This window comes from Trachemys scripta, chromosome 6 (assembly GCF_013100865.1).
Source record: "Trachemys scripta elegans isolate TJP31775 chromosome 6, CAS_Tse_1.0, whole genome shotgun sequence".
NCBI lineage: Eukaryota > Metazoa > Chordata > Testudines > Emydidae > Trachemys > Trachemys scripta.
Window position 1 is genome coordinate 120,018,197 of NC_048303.1, and position 25,536 is coordinate 120,043,732.

General features: G+C 45.8%; 1 protein-coding gene across 3 annotated transcripts in view; it reads left to right on the plus strand.

Moving 5' to 3' along the window:
- PAX5 (paired box 5) overlaps nucleotides 1-25,303 on the plus strand; it is a 232,082-nt gene extending 206,779 nt beyond the window's left edge. For all 3 annotated transcript variants that reach the window (XM_034774864.1, XM_034774865.1, XM_034774866.1), the window contains exons 9-10: nucleotides 6,538-6,624; nucleotides 23,190-25,303. In XM_034774864.1, the coding sequence (XP_034630755.1) occupies nucleotides 6,538-6,624; nucleotides 23,190-23,266 (164 nt within the window). In that variant the 3' untranslated portion in view covers nucleotides 23,267-25,303. The remainder of the gene's footprint in view (nucleotides 1-6,537; nucleotides 6,625-23,189) is intronic.
- Nucleotides 25,304-25,536: the final 233 nt, after the last annotated feature.

The window sequence follows — 25,536 nt, forward strand, 5'->3', positions numbered from 1 at the left end:
TAGCATCGAAGCATTACAGAGAAAACATATTAAAACAGGAAAAGTTCCTACACCCAGGCTAAAATGTTTACCAAAGGTCAGCCCCCGCTCCAATCCAGAGCTCTGGTCGTTTTAGTCCTTCAAACCCCCCCAACTGGGTTTTCCCCATGGTTATAAGTTCATCTGTCTTAGATCCAGAACCAGTCCAAAAGCTGGGCAAATCAGACATTTCTTTATACAGCTTGGGCCATTGACAAGTAAACAGCAGACAATACCCCTGTTCTCAGGGGTAGCTTCAAAAGGCTGGGTTTTTGCATAACCAGAGTTGGATAGCTTGCCTTAACCTCTGCCTCGGGATTCCCCAGGAAATCCACTTAATGTCCCCAAAATCCATATTTGTCTGGCACAGGTATCGTCTTTTGAACTCCCAGGTCATATGTCTGTCACATCCCCATGCCGAGAGGCTACATACAATTTTAGACCCCAATAATGCATAAACTTGATACAATTAGGTCTTTCAAGGATATTGCAGGAAATTGCCATATTTGTCACCAGTTCCTGCTGAAGATACCACGGTACACCCACAGCTTGAATACTGCATGCAGTTCTGGTCGCGCTGTCCCAAAGTAGATATAGCAGTATGGAACAGCATCTGTATGAGGAGAGATTAAGAAGACTGGGACTATTTGTTTTAGAAAAGACAAGACTAAGCGTGGGGGTATGATAGATGTGTACAAAATCATGACTGGTGTGGGAGAAAGTGAATAGGGCAATGTTATTTACCCTTTCAATAATACAAGAACCAGGGGTCACCCAATGAAATTAACAGGCAGCAGGTTTAAAATAAACAGAAGGAAGTATTTCTTCACACAATGCACAGTCAACCTGTGGAACTCCTTGCCAGGGGATGTTGTGAAGGCCAAAAGCATAACTAGGTTCAAAAAAGAATTAGCTAAGTTCATGGAGGACAGGTCCATCGATGGCTATTACCAAGATGGTCAGGGACACAACCCCATGCCCCAGGTGTCCCTAAACCTCCAACCACTAGAAGCATCTGGCAATGGCCACTGTCAGAGACAGGACACTGCACTAGCTGGACCATTGGCCTAACCCAGTATGGCCATTCTTATGTTCTTAATAGTGGGTGTAGCTAGGATGCTTCCCTGCATTCTAGGGGAACCCTTTGACTTATTTCCTGGACAGTGTTTAAGCCATTACCTTTCATAATTTCACGTTTCACCTATGCATGTAATAAACATTCTGTTAGCGAGCCAGCATTTAACAACCATCCTGTGTAATATCCCACATTAGAATATATGGCCCTGAGCTGTCTGATGCCCCCTCTTATCCTTGTTCCCCCAAAACCTTTGGGTGGGAACTTGAGACCTGTGCCCCCCGACTCCCACAGTCAGACTCCAAGAACCTTCATTAGTGTCCATATTGATTCAGGCTGCAGGCAGGCCAGCGGGACTCATCACCCACATCTGATTGCTTGCTAGCCCCCAGGGTTTTGAAGGACTAAAACTTACCAGAGCTCAAGGTTGGAGTTGGGGTGAGCTCTGGTAAGCTTCTTAGCATGCATGTAGTTCTTTAATTGTTTTAATATATTTTCTCTGCAATGCTTTCACCTTACGGATAAAAATGCTTGCTTAGAAGGAGATGTGTGGTAACTTGTACCTGCGGGCAATACACTGGTCAGAGCCCTTGGAGAGAAGGCAAAATGCAGGTGCTGGCCTTTTTAGGCAGTCTGGTTTGCTGAGGATATTGCAATGTAGATCAGGGAACTGTGTGGTTAAAACCCCTGGTCAGGATGGAGTGAGATGAGGGTCTCCTCCCAGGAGAGGTGATGGATAGGTGCTGGAAACCTTTAAGTGAGTGCCCTGGAGGGGTCACAGAGACCATTATGCCCCATACAGGTGCAGTTACCCTGAAGCTGTGACAGCGCATACATCTCATTACCCTGTCCTTGTGCCCTCTCCCTGGATGTGCTGCGGTACGGTGGAGTGGCCCAGACATCTCATTGGCCTGTCCTTGTGTCATGCCGTTCCTGCCGTTTTTGGTTATTTTAAAGTAATGTTTTAACTGAGTTTTTTTATTCTAGTCGCTCTCCTCAACCAGTAAAGAGGGCAACCACACTCCCATGCACAAATCTCGGCACATATGTCTGCTCAGTGGGAAGAACTTTGTAAATAGCATGCATCAGGCAGGCTGTGAGGTTGGTATAGAAATCCCTCGCCATGTGCAATGTATCCGTGTGATCAAACAGTTGAGAGGTAACGCATGCCATGGAGCTGACCTGTCCCTAAGCACTTGAGGGAGGACGAGGGCTCTGCATTCACCCTACAGTTACTCAACATTTTGTTGTCCCACATGCTTTGAGGGAATCAGTGCTAGTCTCGGCTAGAGAGGGAGTCCGGAGGAAGCTGGAAACCCAAAGGAAAATAGTCGGCATTTGGGTTGAGCAGGCAGTCTCAATTGCAAAGAGAGGGAGCCCGCAGCTCGGTTGTAAAGGGGCTTGTTAAGTGACCCTTCTCTGAAGCAGAATAGCTATTTGAATTTAGTTCTAGTCAAGCATGGGTTGCAAATTCCAGATGGCTCCTCTGTTTTTCAGCCTGGTTCTACCCTTCCTACGTACAGTGGGTTTTGACAATGTTAATTCACCTTGGAAAATGCTCATGACACCACAGTATCAGGCGATGGTCAGACCGTTACCGCATGCCGCCCCTCCGCCCTTCAGCTGCCGATTCATCCTACCGGCACCAGGCATGTTTGACATACAGTCCTGGTTCCGTCGGGCACTTGTAGCTGCTCTGAAGCACTGACCTATCACTGGAATGTATGTGTAAACACCTGGAGGACAGTTGTCCCGACTGATACGTTCTGATATGTATTGTGTCAAATCTGTGTCCACAAACACAGACCACCGGAACCACTCAAACTACCCACATGCCCCTTAGCTGATAGAACCCAGACTAGGGTGACCAGACGTCCTGATATTATCAGGTCTGTCCCAATATTAGGAGCTTTGTCTTACATAGGCAACTATTACACACACCCTGTCCTGATTTTTCACACTTGCTATTTGGCCACTCTAGCCCAGAGAATGACTGCAAATGGTAGTTGTTAGTAGTAAACTAATAGACACCACTAGAGGGCGACATAAAGTCCTCACAGCCAGTGGGCTTTCTAACCAATGACACCTACACCACTAGTGACAGCACAGATGCTGCACTCTTCCCCATCCCATAAATCATTCATTCACATACATGAAATGCATAACCAATATTTACACGGGAAAGCTCCATTATGTTTTGTTATGACAGAGTATTCAGTGTAATGCATCTTATTTATAACACTCTTCTTTCATTTCTTACTTCTTTCCTCATCTGCTTTATCTCCTTCCTCCTTCCCAAACCCTTCCCCTCTTTTCACTCTCAGGACCATTTTCCCAATGTTCCTCATTGATCCTTTGCCTCCTTGCTTTTTTCACAATAGCTCATTTTAAAAACAGCAACCAAGAATAAACATTAAGGCAGAGTTAACCTTCAGGTATTGTATGTCGTGTCCTTCATCATTCAGCAGGACAGGGAACAGAGAGGAAACGTATATGCTATGCACTTCAACAGGAATAGAAATTTGGGAGCAAATCCATTTCTAGTCACTCACAGTGATTAATAGAGTTGTACAGAAGCAGTAATAATAATTAATAAACCACCTGAGCCTTTTACAGAAATCTAGTAAAGATGTGTACTAGGCCCTTTAAGGAGTAATGTTTAATAATCTGACATTCAATTGTTTGAATCTTTATTTTTCACTTCTATTCCCGTGAAAGCACCTTAAGCCATCGGTTTGGAGCAGCTGTTGGAACCACAAAAAATCTCTGAGCTTTTAATGTTAAAGAAGCAACCTTAGGGACTAGGAATTGCCAGACTGGCTCAGACCTGAGGTCCATCTAGTCCCATATCCTGTCTCTGACGGTGGCTAGGACCAGATGCTTCAGAGGAAGGTAAAATCAGCCTTGCATTAGGCAAGTGTGGAACAATCTGCCCCTATAGTAGGTCTTCTCCAAGTCCCTAGTTAACAGAGATCAGTTTAAATCCTCCTTCAAAATGTACGTAATTTATGTTAGCATTTAGCTTTGGATACTCCTGGTATCTATATAAATCTCCAATCCCTTTTTGAAGACTGCTAAGTTTTTGGTCTCAACCATATCCCGCGACAATGAGTTCCACAGTCTAATTCCACATTCTATTTGTGTTTGCCTCCTTTTATTTTCATTGAAAGTCCTCTAGTTCTTATGTTACGGGGGCAGGCCATTTCTGTTCTCCCTATCTCCCTTCTCTAGATCAGTCATCGATTTTTAGGGACTTCTATCATGTTCCCCCTTCTTTGTCTCCTTTCTAAGATAACAATCCCCGTCTTTTCAATTTCTCTTCATTTAAGTGATTTTCCAGGCCCTTGATCATTCTCATTGCCCTTGTCTGAGCCCCCTCCAGTTCTGAAATATTCTTCTGAAGATGGAATGACCAGCACAGAACATGCTATCCAGATGAGGCTGAGCCACTGTATAATAGTTTTTGTATTATTCTCCATCCAGTTCCTTATGCATCTTGTTTGCTTTTCTGACTGTAGCTTCCCATTGAGCAGAGGTCTCCTCTGAGCTGTCTGTAATGACATGGCATTTTAACTAGAACTAGTTAGGAATTTTTGGACAATGGTATTTTGTTGAAACATACACTGTTTACGAGAAAGGGGCGGTTTTGATGAATTTCCCGAGTTGAAAAAAAGTTTCAAATTGTCAAAACATCTCATTTTGACACTTTGGAAATAAAAAAGGTCTGGTTTTGGTTCTAAATGGATTTTGTTGTTGTTTTGAAATTTAAGTTGATTTATAGTTAAAAAAAAAAAAAGAATTAGAATAAAAAAGGTCAAAATCAAAATGAAATGCTTCAAAATGATTGCAATGAAATCTTTCAATTGACCCGAATACAGGTGTTTTTCTGGTTTTGTGATTCATGATTTTTTTTGAGTTTTGACTTTTTGTCCCCATTTTGGGTGGAAATCATTTCCGAAATCCCAAATCTACAAGTTGTGTTACCTAACTTAAAGAGGGAAAGTATGCATAGCATTCTCTGGCTTTATTTAGTAGGCCTGGTCTACACTGGGGGGGGGATCGATTTAAGTTACGCAACTTCAGCTACGTGAATAACATGGCTGAAGTCAACGTACTTAGATCGACTTACCGTGGTGTCTTCACCGTGGTGAGTCGACTGCTGCCACTCCCCCGTCAACTCTGCCTGCGCCTCTCGCCGAGCTGGAGTACAGGAGTCGACGGGAGAGTGCTCAGGGGTCAATGTATTGTGTCTAGACTAGACACGATAAATCGATCCCCGCTGGATCGATCGCTGCCCGCCAATCTGGCGGGTAGTGTAGACATACCCATACTCTAGTTATGGACCTCCCTCCCAATAGATACAGCAATAACGTTTTGGCTCATGTGAGCACAAGACAGTTCAGATGAACATATTAGGACTGGCAAGGATCACTTGTGACCTTCTTCCTGGCTTTTGTCAGGTGGCTGATGGCCTTAATATTTTGATGAAGGTGTGTGTGTGTGTGTGTGTGTGTGTGTGTGTGTGTGTGAGAGAGAGAGAGAGAGAGAGAGAGAGAGAGAGAGATCATTCCTGACAGATTGTAGAATAATAGTAATTATTATTTGTATTGTGGTATTGCCTAGTGCTGGCTGCTGTACACGCTCATAACAAAGTGATGGTGCCTGCCCCAAAGAGCTTACAATCTCGGTATCAAACAAGAGATGAGACGTGTACAGAACATACAGCTGGGGAGAGCAGAAGGTAGCAGTGAGACGATCCTGAACAATGTGGTAATGCTGTGAGCTCACATGATGCTTTGCATGGCAGGAGCTCAAAGCCCTACACAGACGTAAGCATCGTTATCCTGGTTATAGAGAGGGAGAGAGGTCCTGAGGCTTGCCAAAGGTGATGTCGTGAGTCAGAGGCAGCAGTTTCCTTGAACAAACTGAGATGCTGGTGTCCATGTCTAGAACTTTAACTGCTCCATCCCCTCCAGCTTTTGGAAAGCCTGGTTGAGGAGTTACGCTGTACCTCTTCCCCTCAGCTTGGCCAAACTGGGGCCCAGATGTAGTACGGGGGCAACTTAATTCCAGGGATGAGGCTCAGCATGACCTCGAGCCCCCCTGGAATTTCTCCTGAGGGTATCTAGCCTTAGTGTTCACCATCCTGGTGAAACATAGAAGGAGCTGGAAAGATTCCCACTGGTTTGGATCAGGCCCAGCACGAGGAATGTGAGGAAAATCAAGAGGAAAACTCCATCCACTGACTTAGAGTTTGTTTTCTAACAAGTGTCCCAATTTCCATTCCCTAGGGAACCAGGTGGACCGTAAAGCCTACAATAAGAATTGCACTGGATATCAGCTAGACTGCAGACTGCATTTAGCTGCTTCTTCCCCCTCGCCCCATCAGTGTCTGTTTTAGTGCCAAATTACCATTTGTTTTGTTTTCTCTTTCCCTTACTTAGGGAGCGAGTTTTCTGGAAGTCCATACAGCCACCCACAGTATTCAACATACAATGACTCCTGGAGATTTCCCAACCCTGGATTGCTAGGTGAGTTTTCCTACTGAGTTTCTCTAGGAACAACCTGCTCACTGCAGCTGGGGCTTGTCCTGTAGGTGGCTGCACATCTCCTCACTGGATGTTGGGCCAGATCTGGCCTTTGTGCACATCCAGTCATGGTAAGTGAGAAGCATCTCCTTGCACAATCTTATGTTGGATTCCCTCTGACTGCCCACAATGACAACAATCCTGCTTCAAGATATACTAGGACAGAGCCCTGCGCCGGCCTGGGGTCCTGTCTGTCTGCTGGCTGGTCTCTCTCCATCTCTCTTTCTCTTGCACGCACGCACCACATTGCCTCATACCTTGCCCCCATTCACTGACACGTACAAAATTCAGATTTGTTATTTGGAGGGCTACGGAGTCCCTTGCCTGCAGAACATGGTGCGGTCACTATGCTGTTAAAAAACAACAATATCCTGGTGTTTGTAATCAACTGGAAATGTTTGTTTCCAAATTAGAATAAATAGTCTATGCCAGAATCCAAGACCAGAGAATTGCCTGCCAGGTTAGTTCAAGCTGCTCGTCTCGCTCGCTACCAATGCCTATTCTTATCACCCCCCGATTTCATGTCTGCTTTTTAATTTGGCTTTTGTCACAGATTCGGGCTCCATTTCTGGGTGGGCTTCTGCTAGCAGGAACCCCTACATCTGTGCAAAATCTTTTCAGCTTGAGGGGAATCTCCTGAGCCCAGGGTCTGTGCTAGCAGATCCTCATGCAGTATGGGGGCCCTAATCTACAGAGTGAACATGATCCATTTTACACCACTGTCTCAAAAATTGGCCCCTTTGACTTTATATATACACAGAGCACACATAAGTGAGAATTCTCCTGCACAGTTTGCATGGAGGAAGCAGGCAAAATACCAAGTAATTGTCCTCTATCAACTGTAAGAATAGAAAAAAAACAAGGAGTCCTTGTGGCACCTTAGAGACTAACAAATTTATTTGGGCATAAGCTTTCGTGGGTTCTAGCCAAATAAATTTGTTAGTCTCTAAGGTGCCACAAGGAGGCCTCGGTTTTTTTGCTGATACAGACTAACCACTGAAACTTGTAGGAATAGAGTTTTCCAGATTTATGGATGACAGGCTGATGTAGGTGACCTCCAGCAGAGGAATAATTTTGAATTTTTGACTTTTTTTCATTGTTTCTTTGTTTTAAGTCGTTGAACCTCTAAGTAGCTGAGCTACCCAACCTTTGTTCGTCATGATTCTTGTCTTTAAAGAAATCCTTTGGGAGTAAAAGACAGCGACAGCACCCCATGCCGTGGTACAGGCAGAATACCGCCACTGGCAGTATTATAGTTAAGGGTCTGTTAGTGCTTCCCTCATAAATCAGAGGCCAGATGCTCTGCTGATGCAATTTGGCATAACTCTACTGAAGCCAACCAACCTACATGGATTTACATTTACATCCATGTAGGATCTAGCCCAGGAGTTAAGATAAAACTTGGATTTGGATGCTTGAATCCACTTTAACTGAGACTCATAAGGAAGGGAGTGTGTTTTTCCGCAATTCTTTTCAAAGAAAATTACCTGGTTTTAAATTGTAGCAAAATTTAACAGCAGCTCTTCACCCCTGTAGGAGTTCCCCGAATATGGAAGGGGTGTTCTGTACGCAGAAAGCTAACAGCAGCAACAAAAACATGTCATTTGAAAAGGATGCCATCTGTAAAGTAGCTAAGGCTAGATTCTGAACCCCTTACTCATATTGGAAAGGAATTACTTCCCCAAGAAGCCTCATGTACTGATGACATACTGAAGTTTAAATACCTCTTGAAAACGCACTGCTACTTTGATATCTACAAGTAACAATAATAGCATGCTTCTCTGGAAATTTCAGATTGCCTGGTCATACATGGATATAAATATATCAAACATTGTGAGCTGGACTCTTGGCCAGTATAAATTGGTGTAGTGCTTTGAAGCCAATGGAGCTACACTGATTTGCACCAGCTGAGGACCTGTCCCAGTGTCTCGAAAACTTTGCAATTTGATTGAACTGAAGCAAAAGATTTCCCTTCATTTTAATCCTCAATGTTTCAGTTGCTTCAAAAAAGCACTTCTGAGCCATTTTGAATTTTTTCTGAATAGTGTATTTATATGATGACTAAGGCTAAGGTTTAGTCAGGGGTATTTTTGGTGAAAGTCATGGACAGGTCATGGTCAATAAATAAAAATTCATGGCCCATGACCTGTTCATGAGTTTTACCAAAAATACTCCGACTAAATCTCTACTTCTGGGAACGTACTGCTCTGGGGAACCCCTGCTGCGGGGGACCTGCTCCAGAATTGGGGGTTGACTGCCCCCTGGCCACTGCTCCCAGGGACTGCTCTCTGGATGGCCTCTGGGCTCCACTGTGGCCACTGCTCCAGCCACCCTGGGACCACTGCCGCTCAGGCGGTTCCCCAGGACACCTACAGGACCGCTGCTCGGGCTCTCTCCAGAACCAGTCACACCAGCCGCTGTTCCAGTGGACCCCGGAGCCACCTGCCCAGGGCCTCCCGATCAGTGGCCGGAGCAGCTGGCCTTGGGTCGCTCCAACAGCGTCCAGTGTGGCTGGCCGTGGGGCGACCAAGCAGCTGGGGCCAGCTGCCCGGGCGGCCCTGAAGTCAGCCCCACCAGCTGCTGCGGAAGTCACGGAGGTTGGGGAAGTCACAGATTCCATGACTTTCTGCAACCTCTGTGAAAGAATGATCAGCTAGGAGGCAACAAGAGCCATGTAGAGTGTCAGAAAAAGAAATCTAAACTCAAGATTTATCCTCTGGCGCTCGATCCTCTGTCCTCTACTTGGCCAAGGCTCCCACTGACTTAACAAGTAGCTCAATGAGAGTAAGGAAGATGGGGCTGGGCCCCAAGTCATGGTTTCACAGGACTTATTACTTTCATAGCAATGTGAGTTAGGGAGAGAATGTTGGCTCCGAGTTACCATCCAAACTCGGAAAGGCCTAACTGGTGTGACTCTACATTCCTGCAGCTGAGATTTTGGGGGGTTCTTTTAACTCTATAAAGGATGTTTTCACTCTCTTGAGACCAGCGTTCATGCAGTATCTGATACAAAGCCATGGCCCTGACAAAGTTAATCACAGCATGCAGTGGCAAGGCTGGTTTTCCAAAGTCCTACTCCCTTATTGAGATGAGAGTGTAACACCTTGAACACTTAAAAGAATACACGTTCAGTGAATTCTTTTTGCTGGTTAGGAAAGAATCGTATCAATGGGAGTTGCAGCAAGCTGAGATTTTGCCAGTCCCTAGGGCATCCTTGTGGGGAACAGAAACTTGGAAAAGGGGAGCAGTGGCAGTGAGAAAGGAAATTTCAGCGTGAAAAATGATAGATTGGGAGCAGCACGAAAGATAATGGGAGTCAAGTGAGCTAAAACCACAGGTGATCTAAAGGATGGAATTGTGGGCTCCTGGACTTTTCCTTCCAAACACGCACTAGCTGTGAAGCGTGTTAGCTAGTTTCCCTCCCTTAGGGCGGTGTTTCACCATTAAATGGGGCCCAGTAAGTTGAAGTAGCTGATCACACGGCAATACCAATTCTGCACCTGTATACACACACGTCTCTTTGTTCTGTGGGGCTAATCCTTCCATAGCGCACTGCTGCCTACACTGCTGTCCCGGAGCGAGTGAAGGACCCGCCGCAGAATTGCTGCCAAAGATTCGGAGCGCGGAAGTGTCCCCCCCCCCCACCGCCGAATTGCCGCCCCCCCAAATCCTGGTGCCCTAGGCGACCGCCTAGGTCACCTAAATGGAAGCGCTGGCCCTGACTGGACAGGTGCCGAACAGGCAGAGCCATCTAATGCCAGCACAAGTAATTACCGCTGCCTGGAGCCTTCAGGCCATTCTGGTCGACACTGTTCAGTTTCTTATACTTCTCTGATCGGCCTGGTACCTGAGTGCCTTCCTCTGCATTCAAGTGATGTAACCAGCCTCGTGTGTCAGACCCCTCCTGGTTTGCAGGCTTTAGATTCTTAAAAATAAGGACCCAATCCTGCACCCACCGAAGTCAGCAGGAGTTCTGCTGCCAACTTAGTGGGAGAGAAATAACCTCCTCAGTTTCAATATGAGTGTGTCTTCTGAGCACAGCTTAAAGCTTAGTTTTCACTCTTAAAGTTGTCCGGCTGCAGTGACCAGTTAGCAGTGTGTAATTACGTAGAGAGCAGTCATAAGGCTAGGTGCGTCCTTCTTTGTTTTCCACTGCAGTGTTAAAATCATAAAGGCTGCTGTGATTTGTATGAACACACACACAACACCACACACACACACACAAACACACACACACTCTGTCAGTTACCGTTATTGAGGTCTAGCGAGCCTGCCTGTTTAAAGTCTACTTACCACAAACATGCTAAAAGTGGATAATAGCAACACAGTCTAATGAAGAAAAATGATTCAATTTCATGCTGGTTTGTTGTAATAACTTCTTTACCATTTTCACTCATTACTTTCGACTGGATGTTGATCACGGCAGATTTTGTTTGATGCACTGTTCCCACTTCTGAACTGATGTGATTTGTGTGCATTGTGAAATGTAAGTGAGTATGACAGGGTTCCCTTTTGGATATACCTGAACTATCTAGCTGTTGTTACAGGAGACAGGGTCACAAGATCAACAATATTGGCATGGCTTCATATGAGGTGAAAGGGTTTGGAACCAGTCAATTAGGATTAGAATCAGTTCTTCGGGGGGTTTCTATAAAAGGATTAGAGAACAAGTATGTGCCAGAAATGACTGTGTCAAGAAATAAATTGATGATTATATGAATTAGAAAGAAAAAATGACAGAAGAATGGACAAGTTTATTCTAGATGAGAGGGTAATGACAGGGGGAGAGAGTGAATGTTTTGTGATGTGATGGTTTCATTTTTCACTTTAAATACAGGCCTTTTTGATTTCACCACAGAAATGTGAATTGGAGAAAATCAAACTTACAAGAAATGTGGTGCTGTTGAGCAGCTTCAGAGAAATATTGGGCTTTAATAGTTGCACTGAGTAAGAAATGTAATGGGGGCAGCAGAAGGCCGGAGGAAAATGGCTTTTTGTTCTTTCAGTCCTGCGAGATTCAGGGTGGAATCCTGGCTCCCTTGAAGTCAAAGTGAATTTTACCATTGACTTCAATGGGGCCTGGATTCATCCTCTATTTTTTGTCCAGCAATGATCTATTTTTTTTCCCTAAATTTTCTTTGTGTTTTTGCCTTAACATTGAGACCTGCTTGGTCACTCTGTTTGGTTTCATCGCTCTGAATCGCTAAGTAATTGTTTAAAAGCAGAGCTTTCCCTACGCCTTGCCCTTGGGTGGTGTTGGATCTGGAATCCCGGCTGAAGGATGCGTCTAGATGGTTGGGAAATCCTGACTAGGCATCAACTTAGACACCAGGACAACACAACTCATTGAATTGTAGGATAGGGCAACCAGTGCACTAGATTCTAGTGACTAAAAAAGGACTTTCTCTAGATGGTTGGGAAATCCTGACTAGGCATCAACTTAGATACCAGGACAACACAACTCATTGAATTGTAGGATGGGGCAACCAGTGCACTAGATTCAAGTGACTAAAAAAGGACTTTCTTGAACAGTCTCCTGTTTTTTAAAATTGATCTCACATTGCAGATGGCTCCAAAGCAAAACCTTGGATCTGAACACCTCTGTGCATTAGGGCACAGACTGGTCGGAAAATAGAAAATAGAATCCCATTCTTGGAGGGGAAAAATCAAACAAAATGAAGATTTTGTGCTTCATTGTATATGTGCCTGATTTTTTTTCCTATAAAAGGTGTGGAACAGAACAATTTTTTCTGTTTAGTTTCTAATTGAAAAAAAAAGTTCCAGTTTTCCAAGCGTTTTGTTGTTTGTTCCCCCCACTGTCTCTCTCTTTATTTCCCTTTTTGGAACAGGGAAGGAGGTATAAAAATCAGTGGAAATAGGGGAAAAGACCCAAGGCACCAGATCTTTAACAACCAGAAAAATGAATGGAACTTTTTCACTTCCATGTTTTTGATATGAATCTTCTGACCAAATAATAATTTTTCATTAAAATTTTCAATTGGACTGAAAAGCCATTTTCCCCCATTTTGTTTGTTTGTTTGTTTTTGGACTAGCTCTAATTGGAACTGTTGAAAAATCACATCCATCACAATGATCAAACCAGGACTTTCAACACCCCTCTGAGGTAGTTCCCCAGGTATGTTATCTCCATCTTCAAGATGGGGAACCAAGGCACAGAGAAATTACATGACTTGTCCACCATCACAGAGGGAGTCTGTGACAGAAACAAGAATTAAATGCAGATCTTCTGGGCCCCAGTATCTAAGCCACAATGCTCTCATTCTCTCTTAGAGCAAGTTTCTTCCCTGGAGATTTGCCTTTCATTTCAGCCTTCCACCTCCACTACAGGGGATTCCCTGCTCTGCAAGATGCATTTTATCCAGTAATACTGAACAAAATTCTGCCACCCTCACTTGATCCAACCCCCCATGCACGTCAAAAGGAGTTTGGTTCAAGGGAGAATGCCCATTGAGTTCCTCCTGAAAAGGAACACTCATGCACTACCAAGCTGCAGACCTCTGAATGTTAGGGGTGCTGCTACTGGTATTCAGCTAGTCTCCAGGGGGTAGCATTTGTAACGTTGTTTGAGAATTTAAAGGATCATATCAGATGAAGGGTGTGTTCCTCCTCTTCCTGTGAATGTACAACACTAGTTAACACTCATGAGTTTGAGTGCATGAAACAAAGGGAATTAGTTTTTCATGTGTCTCAATGAAATTCCTTTTAAACATTTCTTCTATACATAAATTCCCTCCCCCACCCCATCCTCATAAATCACTTCCTTTTGAACTACACTGGCATCAATCCAGTCCATATTTGTTGCTCTCCTTTGTGAACTCTGAAATGCTATAAAATATCTGTTCTTAAACTTTTTATCTTTTTAAATAGGTTTTTATCCTCTTCTAGTGCAAACAGGAAATGTTTCCCCACCAGGAACATGCCTTTCCTTCAGACAGGAATACTTGGGATGCAGCAAGGGGTCAAAACCATCATATGCTTTTAGAGTTCATCTAATTTGATCCCCTGCATAACACAGGCCATTAATTTTAACCCAGATCCCCCCTCTATTGAGCCCAAAGACTTAAGTTAATCCAAAGCATTTCGGTCCTTGGGAGACTAAACTGTTGTGTGCCATAGGGCAGAGATCAGGAGAGACCAAGGGTGCAACCAATGTCCGAGGCCCCTGTGGTGGCAAGGCATGGATTAGATGAGATATGCCCAGATGACCGCAGTCTGTGCTACAGAGGAAGACAAACTCCCCCATGGTCTCTGCCAGTCTGACCTGAGGGAAAATTCCTTCCTGACCCCAAATCCAGAGATCATTCTGACCCTGGGCATATCTGAGCAAGACCGACCAGCCAGAAATCTAAGACAGAAGATTTTCTGTACCACCTCACTGCACGGTCCACCCCAACCAGTATCTCCTCTGTAGCCAAGGCAGATCTCTTATGCTTCAGAGGAAGGGGTTGGGGGAATTAAAACAGTGTACGAGGGAAATATATTCCTTCCTGAGCCCTGCAGATGGACTGGCTGAAGCCCTGAGTGGCTCTCCAGTCAAACATGTTCTCAAGAAGAAAGAGTTCAATCACCAAAAACTGATCCCTAATTCTTCCTCCTAGCTGGAGTGTCTTTCTCTGTAATCTGTGTTGACCCTCATCTAGACAAAAATCTCTGGAAGCTAGATATAACTCTCAAAGTTTAACCCTGTTATACCAACCCTCCATACTGAGAGCCTCCTTGCATCTCTATGAGACATCTTCGTATGGTGTGATAGCTGTTCCCAGAGACGGTCTCTCACCAAAGTCCCCTTTAGGTTACTTATTGTCAAGTGTTATCAACTCCTCGGGCTAAATTCCCCAGTGACATTAATAGATACAACTCCGCTTGAAATCGGTGACACTTCTGCGAATGAAGAACTTGGCTCCGTGAGTTCTCTTCCCAGTTCTTTCTCTGGCTTGTGCTGTGCAGAATGTTAGACGAGATGATCATAATGGTCCCTTTTGTCTTTAAAATCTATGAAATTGCTTACCACTCTGCGCCTCTGTTTCCCGTCTGAAATGTGGGGCTGATAACGGAAGCCCACCTTGGGAAATCTTCTGTGGGCAATAGGTTAACACTATATTGCTTTTTACATTGCTCCACCACAAAGTTTAGAAATTGTCAAAGGAGGGCGGCACCTCCTTCCCCTCTTTAACAACAACAGGATATTATTTTTCATAGTTCTAACTCCTGTACATTACTTTCCATTTGTTAGCTTGGTGCTGCTTCTATCATATACCACACTGTGATCCTGAAGGTAGAGTAGTTTGTCTTCTGCTTGCTTTCCATCCCGTCCCTCTTCTGGGTTTCCCCATTTCAGCTGGTGCTTCTTTGTGTAGGTCACCTAAGGAGATGACAGGAATACCCGTGTTTTATTAGAAATACTCCCATAAAATACCCTGAACAAAGTTCATTATTTACTTCCAACCCTTTCGTGGAGCTTTGTGGCTGGCGAGACATGCTAGAAGGTCTTTCCATTTTGAAATATGTGCTGATTGCCTCCTATTAAATGTTATATCCAAAGACTCCTAACCTGCACTATCACCGGTGTTGTATAGTTAATGCCTGTAGTCTCAGTGTTTGAAATATTCATATCTCGCTTATGCCTTGAACGTTGTGACTTCACCATGTTTTCTGACAGTGCCATGGTGATTTCTTCTCTTGTCTCCATCCTTAACCCTGTTGCCAGGGTCCCACTGGATGCTGAAGGCTTGTTGGTCAGCAGTTGCATTGCCTCCTCCGTACACATCCTGATGGCATGCTGTGTGGGGCAGACACGGCATATTTTAATTGTAAAAGAGTCTGGAAAATTAATTTTAACACAAATTTGACTCCCCCAGTGACATTTTAGGGTTAGAGTTAAGGTTGGGTGAGGGTTACACACCCCTCACTTTACTTGCTTTTCTGATGCTGGGAATAAAAAGATTGGGCCCGATTCGCCTCTCATGATGGTTTTAAATGGCAAAACTCCAGTGACTTTGGTGGAGTTACACCTGCTTTACCCTGTGGGATCAGAATGAGGCCCACCCTATGGTGGTCTTTAGGGTTCCTTAGCTTAATCACTGTCCTGATGTCACAGCATCATTGCTTTGTGCTGAGCTTTGTCGGTGACCCAAAGGAACGGGTTTAGTAATCCTCATTTAGCCTTGCATTGTCTTAGTGCCCCCTGCTGGCTGATATTGCCACTGCCACTCCTGTAACATGGCAGGTTTATGGATGATGGGCTGGGGTAGAGTTCTCCTCTCCATGCCAAGACACTTCAGGGGAGGTACAATTGAAGACATTAGATTACCGGTCTGTTTGGGTCCTGGGGACAGATGAAGTGGGGCCAGTGGGAATAAATCTCCCTGTAGAATAACATCTTTGCAATGCACATACGTGTACGTTTTTTGAGCTGGAAATTCTCTGTTGTCTGGACACAAGTAGCAGCCCTAGCTGGGGAAATGAGTCTGATGGCTCCCCAGCCTTGCATCCAACCGCCATGTTGTTTGGATTGGCCAATCAGAGAAGGCCTGATCTTGCCCCTGTTACACTCCCCTTGTAATCAGCAATCCTCTCTCCATTGAGTCCAGTGGGCACATGGAAAGGAGGTGAGTGTTGACTTTGGGACCCCCCCCAGCACACATTGGTTTGGGATGAACAAGAGACTTTGTCTCCTCTGCCTCAAAGTCCCCACACAAATGTCCAGACATCCTCTTCGGGATTCGCTCTCCACTGAATGCACAGTCAGCAGTTCCCTTTGTGTCTCTCTCCCTTCGTGGTTAATCCTTTTTCCTTTTTTTTAAGCATCAGACAATCATTCACTCAATGCAATATAAGGCCGTATCACATATAGAGCAGCTGAATGTTGAGCACGTGAACTGAGAATGCTTCGCACTGGTACTTTCCTGTAAACAAAGAAAAGTGCAAGCACTTTAGAGAGCCCAGTGAAAGCAAAAGAAAGCTTGAAATGGGGCTTATGAAATCTCCCCCCAATTAATATTTTTCAACCATATATACTTTTGCTTTCCTATGAGAGTCATGGGTTTCTAGGGAGAGTGACCTGTGAGCTTGATTCTGATGAGAAGTCACTTAGGGCAGGTCTTCACTACAGAGGGGGGTCGATTTAAGATACGCAAATTCAGCTACACGAATAGTGTAGCTGAATTCGACCTATTGGAGCCGACTTACCCCACTGTGAGGACAGTGGCAAAATCGACCTCCGCGGCTCTCCATCGATGGCGCTTACTCCCACCTCCGCTGGTGGAGTAAGAGCGTCGATTCAGGGATCGATTGTCGCGTCCCGACGAGACGCGATAATTCGATCCCCGAGAGATCGATTTCTACCCTCCGATTCAGGCGGGTAGTGTAGACCTAGCCTTAGATGTTTCCCAGGCATTGAAGTAAAGGGGCCTTTTGTTGACTCGATGGTTTATCAGAAGCCTTAGTGATCCTATAATTATGAGCCTGGCCAGTGGGGATGATACAATAATGCCTTTGAATATGTGCATATATAAAACCTGTAGCAGATTGGGAAAAATTAACTCATTACTGTAACTCGTGAATGCGAACCAGATACCTTTTCAGAGTTCTGCAGTGGCAATAAGAAAAGGCCCAACAATGGACAGTGTATGTGATTAAAAAATGCCAGCTTCATTTCTTTTGTGATCACCAGAAAAGATATTTGGAAGAAGATTTGGGGACCTGTCCAGATCTTTTTAATTATCATCGCATTTATTCTTTATGGCCGGCACTGGGTAAGCACACTGAATTAGAAATGTAGAACCGAGAGAAAGAGAGGCCATTTTTGAAAACCCTCACTGGCAGTGTTGTTTATTCATCTGTGCTGGTGCTCACACAGAAAGTGCTCAAATGAAATTAATCGGAAACATCTTGAGCTACAACGTGGAACACATCAGTTCCACCTTGGAACATGGAACGATGTAAAACATAATTAGCCATGAGAGACTCGGTGACTAAACTCAGGATTCAGAAGTGCTACTGTATGTCTGATTCTCCTCTCCCTCCTCCTCCCTAAACCGTTATCTTCTGATATGTTTCTCACTGTTGGGTTATTAAAAAGGCTATTCTGGAGCTAGCCCACAATACGTATTTGCTTTCTCCTAACTCCAGACCATTTCTGGAACAAAGATGGCTTCCATTTCTTGTCACCTGATCTTTTACGTTGTTTAAGACTTAAAGCTATACTAACAGTCCGTTTAAGCTAGCTGAAAATGTGGTGTTTTCCTCCCCTCTTGGGAGAGTCCATTCTTCTGCTCTTCTGAGGTGAAAATATGATCACGGTGGCTGAACTTTAAACAAGAAAACAGTCTACCTGAATTCATTGGGATGATTTGTTGGATTACGTTAAGCATCATCCTCTGCAGCGTCGGACTGTTGTCCTGCGCTCCAGCTAGTCCTGTTCGAACCCATACCACCTATCCCACCTGCTCTGCAGCAGGTTTGCCAGTCACAAGTGGTGGTAAAGGTGGGCTGTCTAATGAGCTTCTCTGTAATGCAACGGTCCTCAACCCAGTGTCCCCGAATCGAGCTCTCCGCTGACATAGCAGCTGGAGCTGCCCTGACAGGAATTACTTGTAAGCAAGCGACACGGCACCTGGTGCAGTTGTTCATTATTGATGTTCAGCCCAAATATTTGATGACCTGCGGGGGCTCAGAGCATTGTAAAGCAGTTCCCTCCCCCGGTTGGGATTGCAAGCTCAGACTCAGTGGTGCAGAGTAATTGAGGCCAGGGTTGTGTCTTGTGCTGGCATTTCACTGAGGCATGTTAATGTAACACTGTTTTTACTGACCTGCCGGCGCCAAGGCAGCTTGGACATGTGTGGTTGCCACTGGTGAGGAAGTCTGAGTTGAGTTCCTGGCATGCAGGAGGCAGGAAAACACAAGGCAGTGGCATGGGTGTTGGTGTGTTAGGAGAGCAATGTCTTGAGGAGCCTCTTGCTCCGTTGAGAGGCCAGCTCTCCTTTGAGAATGTGGCTAAACTGTTTGAGTCTGGGGAGTATAGTAGGAGAGTTACGGTAATGTTGGACACCCTGCGTTGGCTTGAAAGTATGGAAGTATTGGCGGTAAATTGGAGATCATGGTACTTGGTGACCACAGGCAGCGCACACCCTCAGGTTAACAGATCACCGTGTCCTGACATGTTCTGATTCTAATTTAGGCTCCGTTTGCTCACCTTGTGTGCAGCCAGTCTCACTGCATGCCCTGCCCCGGTTGCTGTGTGAAGGCGTTTTCCGGTAACCGTAGCAGCAGGGCTGCAGGCGGGAGCATACACAGAGAGAAAAGGGACTAGGGAAGGAATGGGGGTGGGCTTGAACATGGGTGGTGGCATTTCTCTAAGCCCAGCCCAAAGGATCCCCCTAAACATCAAGAGGGGAGCAGGAAAACCTGCAGAATTCTTTTAATCAATTATTTTTTAAATAGAATTACAGAAAGGGTGCTTGACCCGGAAACTGACTATTCCAAGATGAGTTACTCCACAGACCAAACAAACTCAAGTTGGCATTAGAATCACGGAATTGTAGAATCTCAGGGTTGGAAAGGACCTCAGGAGGTCATCTAGGCCAACCCTCTGCTCAAACGAGGACCAGTCCCCAACTAAATCATTGTTCCTTTAAGACCCAAACTGATCTTTCTCATTCGAGTAAAAGGGAGCATTACCAATGAGTACAAGTCGAAAATAAAAAAGGAAATAGAGCTTTGGAAGAGAACCCTAGCTCAGCTCAGCAGAGAGACCAGTCTGGGCGAGTGGAAAGAAAACCCGTATCTGTAAGAATTACAGCTTGAGCTGAAATCAGATGACTTTGCGTATTCTTTTAGCACTCAGGGATGCAGTTGTAGTGCTCCGGTGTCAGTACTTGGGCATCTAGAACACAGTCCAGTGTAGACATTTTTTTGAATCCCCTTTCCCCGAGTCTGGTGGAATGCAGGCAGTCTCTGCCTGTCCCAGAGGGGGTGAGCCACCAAGCCGAGAAAGCAAAGCCACTGGGCAAGAAGGAGCAATAGCTTGGGGGCGGGAGGGGTAGCTCAGTGGTTTGAGCATGGGCCTACTAAACCCAGGCTTATAAATTCAATCCTTGAGGGGGCCACTTAGGGATTTGGGGCAAAAATCTGTCTGGGAATTGGTCCTGTTTTGAGCAGGGGGTTGGACTAGATGACCTCCTGAGGTCCCTTCCAACCCTGATAGTCTATGAAGGCAACCCTTTTTCAGCTAACGCAGTTTATTGACCATAAAAAGCTCTTTTCGCTGTTACACCAGAGTGCAGGACTCAGCAGAAGAATGGGCAACCCTGAGCTGCAGGAGAGGGTGAAGCCACCTATGTTAACGTTTGTGGTCTGACACTATGGCAACAGGCACCACATCGATCCAGGTGAAATGAGCGGCAGTTCTTCCAGTAAACGGCACGGTGCAGGGGGAAAGGATGAAAGATATTTCCTAGAGCAAATCCCCATGCATGTGAAGGGAGCAGCCCCGACCTCTGCAGAAGCATGGAACCCAGGGGTCCCCCCTAGGGTCTGGGGCAGAAGGAAGCATGCTGTGAATGCACCGGCTGGCTGCTTTGTTTGGCCTCCCTCCACTTGCACTGGCTCAGCACGTGCTGTGGGGCGCGGCCGAACCCATTGCCGGAGTTGACGTTACATTTCATTTGCACTGCAGTAGCGCTTAGGAGCCCTTTGTGCTAGATGATGCATAGCACAGAACGGAGCGGTGTCCGCTGCCCGGACGCGCTGACAATCTAAGCATAAGACCAGAGCCGGTGGGCGGATACAGTCCGCAGGGCCGTCTCCAGGCACCAGCCCGCCAAGCTTGTGCTTGGGGCGGCACCTGGAGGGGGGCGGCGCGGTGCTCCGGCTCCGGCCGCCGGGGAGAGCAGGGCCACGGCCAGGGCTCGCTGCCCTCCCACCGGCGCTCTGGCCGCTGGGGAGAGCGGAGCCCCGGGCGGACTCGCCGCCCTCCCACTGGCGCTCTGGCCCCCGGGGAGAGCGGAGCCGCGGTGGGCTCGCCGCCTTCCCCCCGGCGCTCTGGCCGCCAGGGACAGCGGGGCCCCGACCGGGACTCACCACTCTCCCCCCGGCGCTCTGGCCGCCGGGGAGAGCGGAGCCCCAGCTGGGGCTCGCCGCCCTCCCCCCGGGGCTCCGGCCACCCTCCCCTGCCGCGCTGGGAGGGGGCGGGGGGGACGGCCGGAGGCTTTTTTGCCTGGGGCGGCAAAAAAGCCAGAGCCGGCCCTGACAGTCCGACAGCGAGAGCACTAGGAAACAGGACACTATTGGTCACGCTAGAAATACTAGCAGCAGCGTGGGCAGCAGGATGTACCTGCGGGCTTGTACTCCATGCCTCGGCCTGTGCTGTCACAGCCACACTTCTGGTTTGTGTGTGTACGTCGGCCAGAGCTGGGAACTCCGCCTGCGGCTCCGGCATAGACACATCCTAAGAGTCGAGACCTCTCCCGAAATGGAGCGGCTCAGCCTCAATGGCTGGCATTGGTTCAGGGATTTTGGCTCTTGCCTCCTCTCTGCGGTATTATGGAGGGAACGAAGGGAAGAGCTCTCCAGGCTCCCTATATGCCCCATCTGGCCCTCAGAGACAGACCCCTCATCTCTTTGTACGTTCAGGCTCATGAAATGTCACGACTTTCCCCAGGTCTCCACACGCTCTCAGCGAAACTCTGTGAATTCAGTGTTGATGCAAAGCTAACTACAGAATTTCTTGCATTTCTGATGTGTACAGCCGGGAACACCCAAAACGTACAGCACAGTATGCAGGCACGTGTGTGTGTGTGTGTGTGTGTGTGTGTGGGTGCATGGGTGGAGGAAGCAGGTATGTTCTTTCTGTCCCTTTTTACTATATCTGTACATGCAAGGCCTGATTCTCTGATGTGCTGAGCACTTGCAGCTCCAGCTGAAGTCACTGGGGCTCAACACCTTTGTAACAAGCCTAGCATTAGTCCACGTGGTTGGCTAGAAGAAATCCCTGTTTTGGTTGACCTAGTAGACTCGCTGATAATGGACTATGAGGACCGTCGTTCAAGACTTAGGTCTGGTAATGCACACGGTGCACCCACTGACTGGGGCCACTGCTGATTGCTTAGACTTGCTCAGGTCTTCAGGAGCAAGCCCAGGTCAGTGTGACTGGACATGCTGTCGGCTTTATTAACTTGCCAAATTCCTTGAACACCTGGAATGAGTTTAAGTGTCTTTGCCCTCGCCACAGTGTGGGTAAACCCACAATCTCAGCTCAAAACTGCATGCCACAAACTTTGGGCATGCAAAAATGCAGCATTTGAGGCCAAGGTGAAGCCACTTTAGGGAGGGTTAGATCAGTTGGGGCAGGGATAGCTCAGTGGTTTGAGTATTGGCCTGCTAAACCTGGTGTTGTGAGTTCAAGCCTTGAGGGGGCCATTTAGGGATCTGGGGCAAAATCTGTCAGGGACAGTACTTGGTCCTGCTGTGAAGGCAGGGGACTGGACTCAATGACCTTTCAAGGTTCCTTCAGTTCTATGAGACAGGTCTATCTCCATATACACTTGGAAAATTAGCCCTTTTAAGTCTATTTCTCATACTCTAGCAGGGTTGGTCATCCTTTTTGTATGCTGTTGTGTTACCTAATAGTCAATGCTGTCTAGACACATATACTTAAAAAGTAACCCACACCTACAGTCAAACAAAAAATCTAGATTCTGAAAGACAATCCAGTCTAGCGATGCTCAATTCTAAGGGGCCAGAAAACAGTCACTAATATTGTGCACATTCCAGGGTTTGATTCGATTCAGACACGCTCAAGCCCATCGGCATGCCTGAGTTTGCAAAGCTGTGAAACTGGTTTGCTTGATGAAGCTGGATATATGTATTAAATGCTGAAGGCATGTATTCAATCGAAAACTAGCATATTGGATGGAGACCTTGCGTACTGGATCCACTTATGACTCGAGTGACCAATTTCAAAGCTCCGACACATAATATCAACCCCAGACACTTAGTTATTTGTGATAGTTTTAAAATGTTTTCGAATACCAAATAGATTCACAAATGCCAGGAAAGATTCACAGATACTTCACAAAGCCAATCCCCCACTGCCCTTCTCCAAGTTTATTGAATTCTCCCCAACCAGATCTAATCCAGACAAATGCCTTGATCCCACAAGGGGATCTGATAGCATAGATCCATTTACCCTTGGGAGTCCAAGTCACTTCAGTGGGACTCCACACAACCATAATGGTCTGGGCTTGCCGATCTCTCTGCAGAGCTGAAGATACCGAAAGAGAACTGAAATGTGAGGTGCGGTCTGCAGCATTCTGGCATTTAATGTTTTAAAGTGATGTGTCTTGTAGCATTTTTGTTGTACCACTTTGCAGGCCCTTATTAGCGTGGGGCTAACTCCAGCCAAGACAGCTTTCTAGTGCCCACGGTGTGTTGGGCAGGCTGCCCCCTTTTGACCTGTGTGATCCTCACAGCCATCTTCTCTCTTCCAGGCTCTCCTTATTATTACAGTGCTGCAGCCCGAGGAGCAGCACCCCCAGCAGCTGCTGCTGCCTATGACCGCCACTGACCCAAGGAGTCTGGAACTCCAGCACTTACTAAACATATCATCCAGGCTGACGGCATCCGATTCACCTAGAAATAACCATGCAAATCAGACTGCAAGGAAGGAAGACGAAAGTATCCAGTAGGAACCCGCTGGCTGAAATTTTACTCTTTAAACTGGGTGAACTAATTATTATTATTTTTTAAATCCATGAAATTCTGGCGATATTAACTGGGCTCTCATACAAAACAAAGAAACGGGAGAAACCAGTTCTGCCGCCGTTCCATCTGATTTGAAAGGTACAGTAGCTGCATCCTACATACAGCCTACAGATCTCGCTGCCTCTGGTTCTCTCAGCTGCGCCTGGGGACCGGAAGCAGTTCTGACTTTGAGCAGGCCAACTTGGAGTGTCTCCCTTAAGGTGCAGTGACGCAGGTTGTGTGACTCAACATGGCTGTCTGGCTTTTTTTTTTTTTTTTCTTTTGGTAAATAAGGATTGGTCTGCTCAATTTACACAGCACCAATGTAAATAACTTGCTTCCTTGTGTTACTTTTGAGAGTGGCTTAGCATAAACAGCAACATGGTACAAATTTATGAACCGAAAACGCATCTGAAACATGTGTTTTCAAACTGGTGCACTGAGTCAAAGAATTCAGTAAGCTTTAACCGACTTTGAACCAGGTTAACATCCATTGTGGCTATATTTGGGGCTGATGTTATTTCTATATACAGCGTCACATCTGACAGTCGTGAGTGAACATGCTATGAGCTGGCATGGAACACATGAGCACGGAAAGACATGGGCGGTTTGTGACATTTTACTGCTAAATGTTAATTTATGTTTATTTGTAATCATAACTAGCACTGAAACAAATTCTCTGCTTTCAAGTTAAACTGCATCAGAGAAGGAATTCCTAATTAATAACCAACCCCTTATGTACATCTATATAGATTACACGTGAACACCCAATTATTTCTATTTTGTAAAGAAATGAGAAAAATCCCAAGGTGATGATTTTTCAGATTGATATCTCAAACAATATTACATTCGGGGCCGCCATGCACACTGAAACATACAAACGCTGCTTTGCAAATCAAACAGATGGGAGGGACGCACATTGTGGGATACCTATATGTTTAAATGAAGACATTTCTCAAAGTCATTCCTTGTACACGGTGCGCTACAGTAAATCCGTTCCATTGGAATCCATAAAGTTACATTGGGGATAAATTTGGCCCATTAATTCTGTACATTCCCCCTCCCTCTCAAAGAGAGAGCATTAATAGAACCAAGTGACATTTTGTTCAATGTTCTCTACTTCCCGAAGCTAATGAACAGAAGAGGGCAGCTTACAAATGATTGGTTAAGCTAGTACATCAGTCACCACCAATTCCACAGAACCATATCAACACTCATTATTTCCCAAAGGAACAGCTTTTTTTAATCCTATATGATCAGCAAACTTCTCATCTGCACAAAGGGAAAATTAGAAGTGTTTCCACGGAAGACAATGGAAAACTCCCATTGACTCACATGGGCTCAGGATCTGCTCCATAGCCTTACGCAGTGTTGCCATAAGGATGGCATCTACCATCCTTACACTGGTGAGCACTTACACGCTGTAGTAATCCCATTTGGGTCCATGAATAAGGGTCTGGCCCAAAATAGGTCTCCTATAAGTGGACAATTGAAGTACAAATATTATTTCCAGAGTAATAACTTTTTAATTACAATTTTATCTTTGTGCTGCTTGTTCTGAATGGATGTCAGCAAATCAAATGGTAGCAATTCAGTGAGTTTTGGCTGCATGTTCCTTCCAAAACCTTTGTACTATATTTAGTATGTCTTCTGATCAGACTCGGAACAGAGACATCTCTAGTTTCCAAGGCAGATAGTCCCTAACTGGAGCCGGGTTCCTGCCCAGGAGTTTAGGTTAGTAAACACCCACATACCCACAGATGAAATGTTCAGAGGCTAATATGAGGGGGAAAGGAGTCCAGGAGCGCTGGCTGTATTTTAAAGAAGGCTTATTGAGGACGCAGGAACAAACCATCCCGATGTGCGGAAAGAATAGCAAATATGTCAGGCAATCAGCTTGGCTTAACAGAGAAATCGTCGGTGAGCTTAAACCCAAAAAGGAAGCTTACAAGAAGTGGAAACTTGGACAGATGACTAGGGAGGAGTATAAAAATATTGTTTGAGCATGCAGGGGTGTAATCAGAAAGGCCAACGCACAATTGGAGTTCCGGCTAGCAAGAGATGTGAAAGGTAACAAGAAGGGTTTCTACAGGT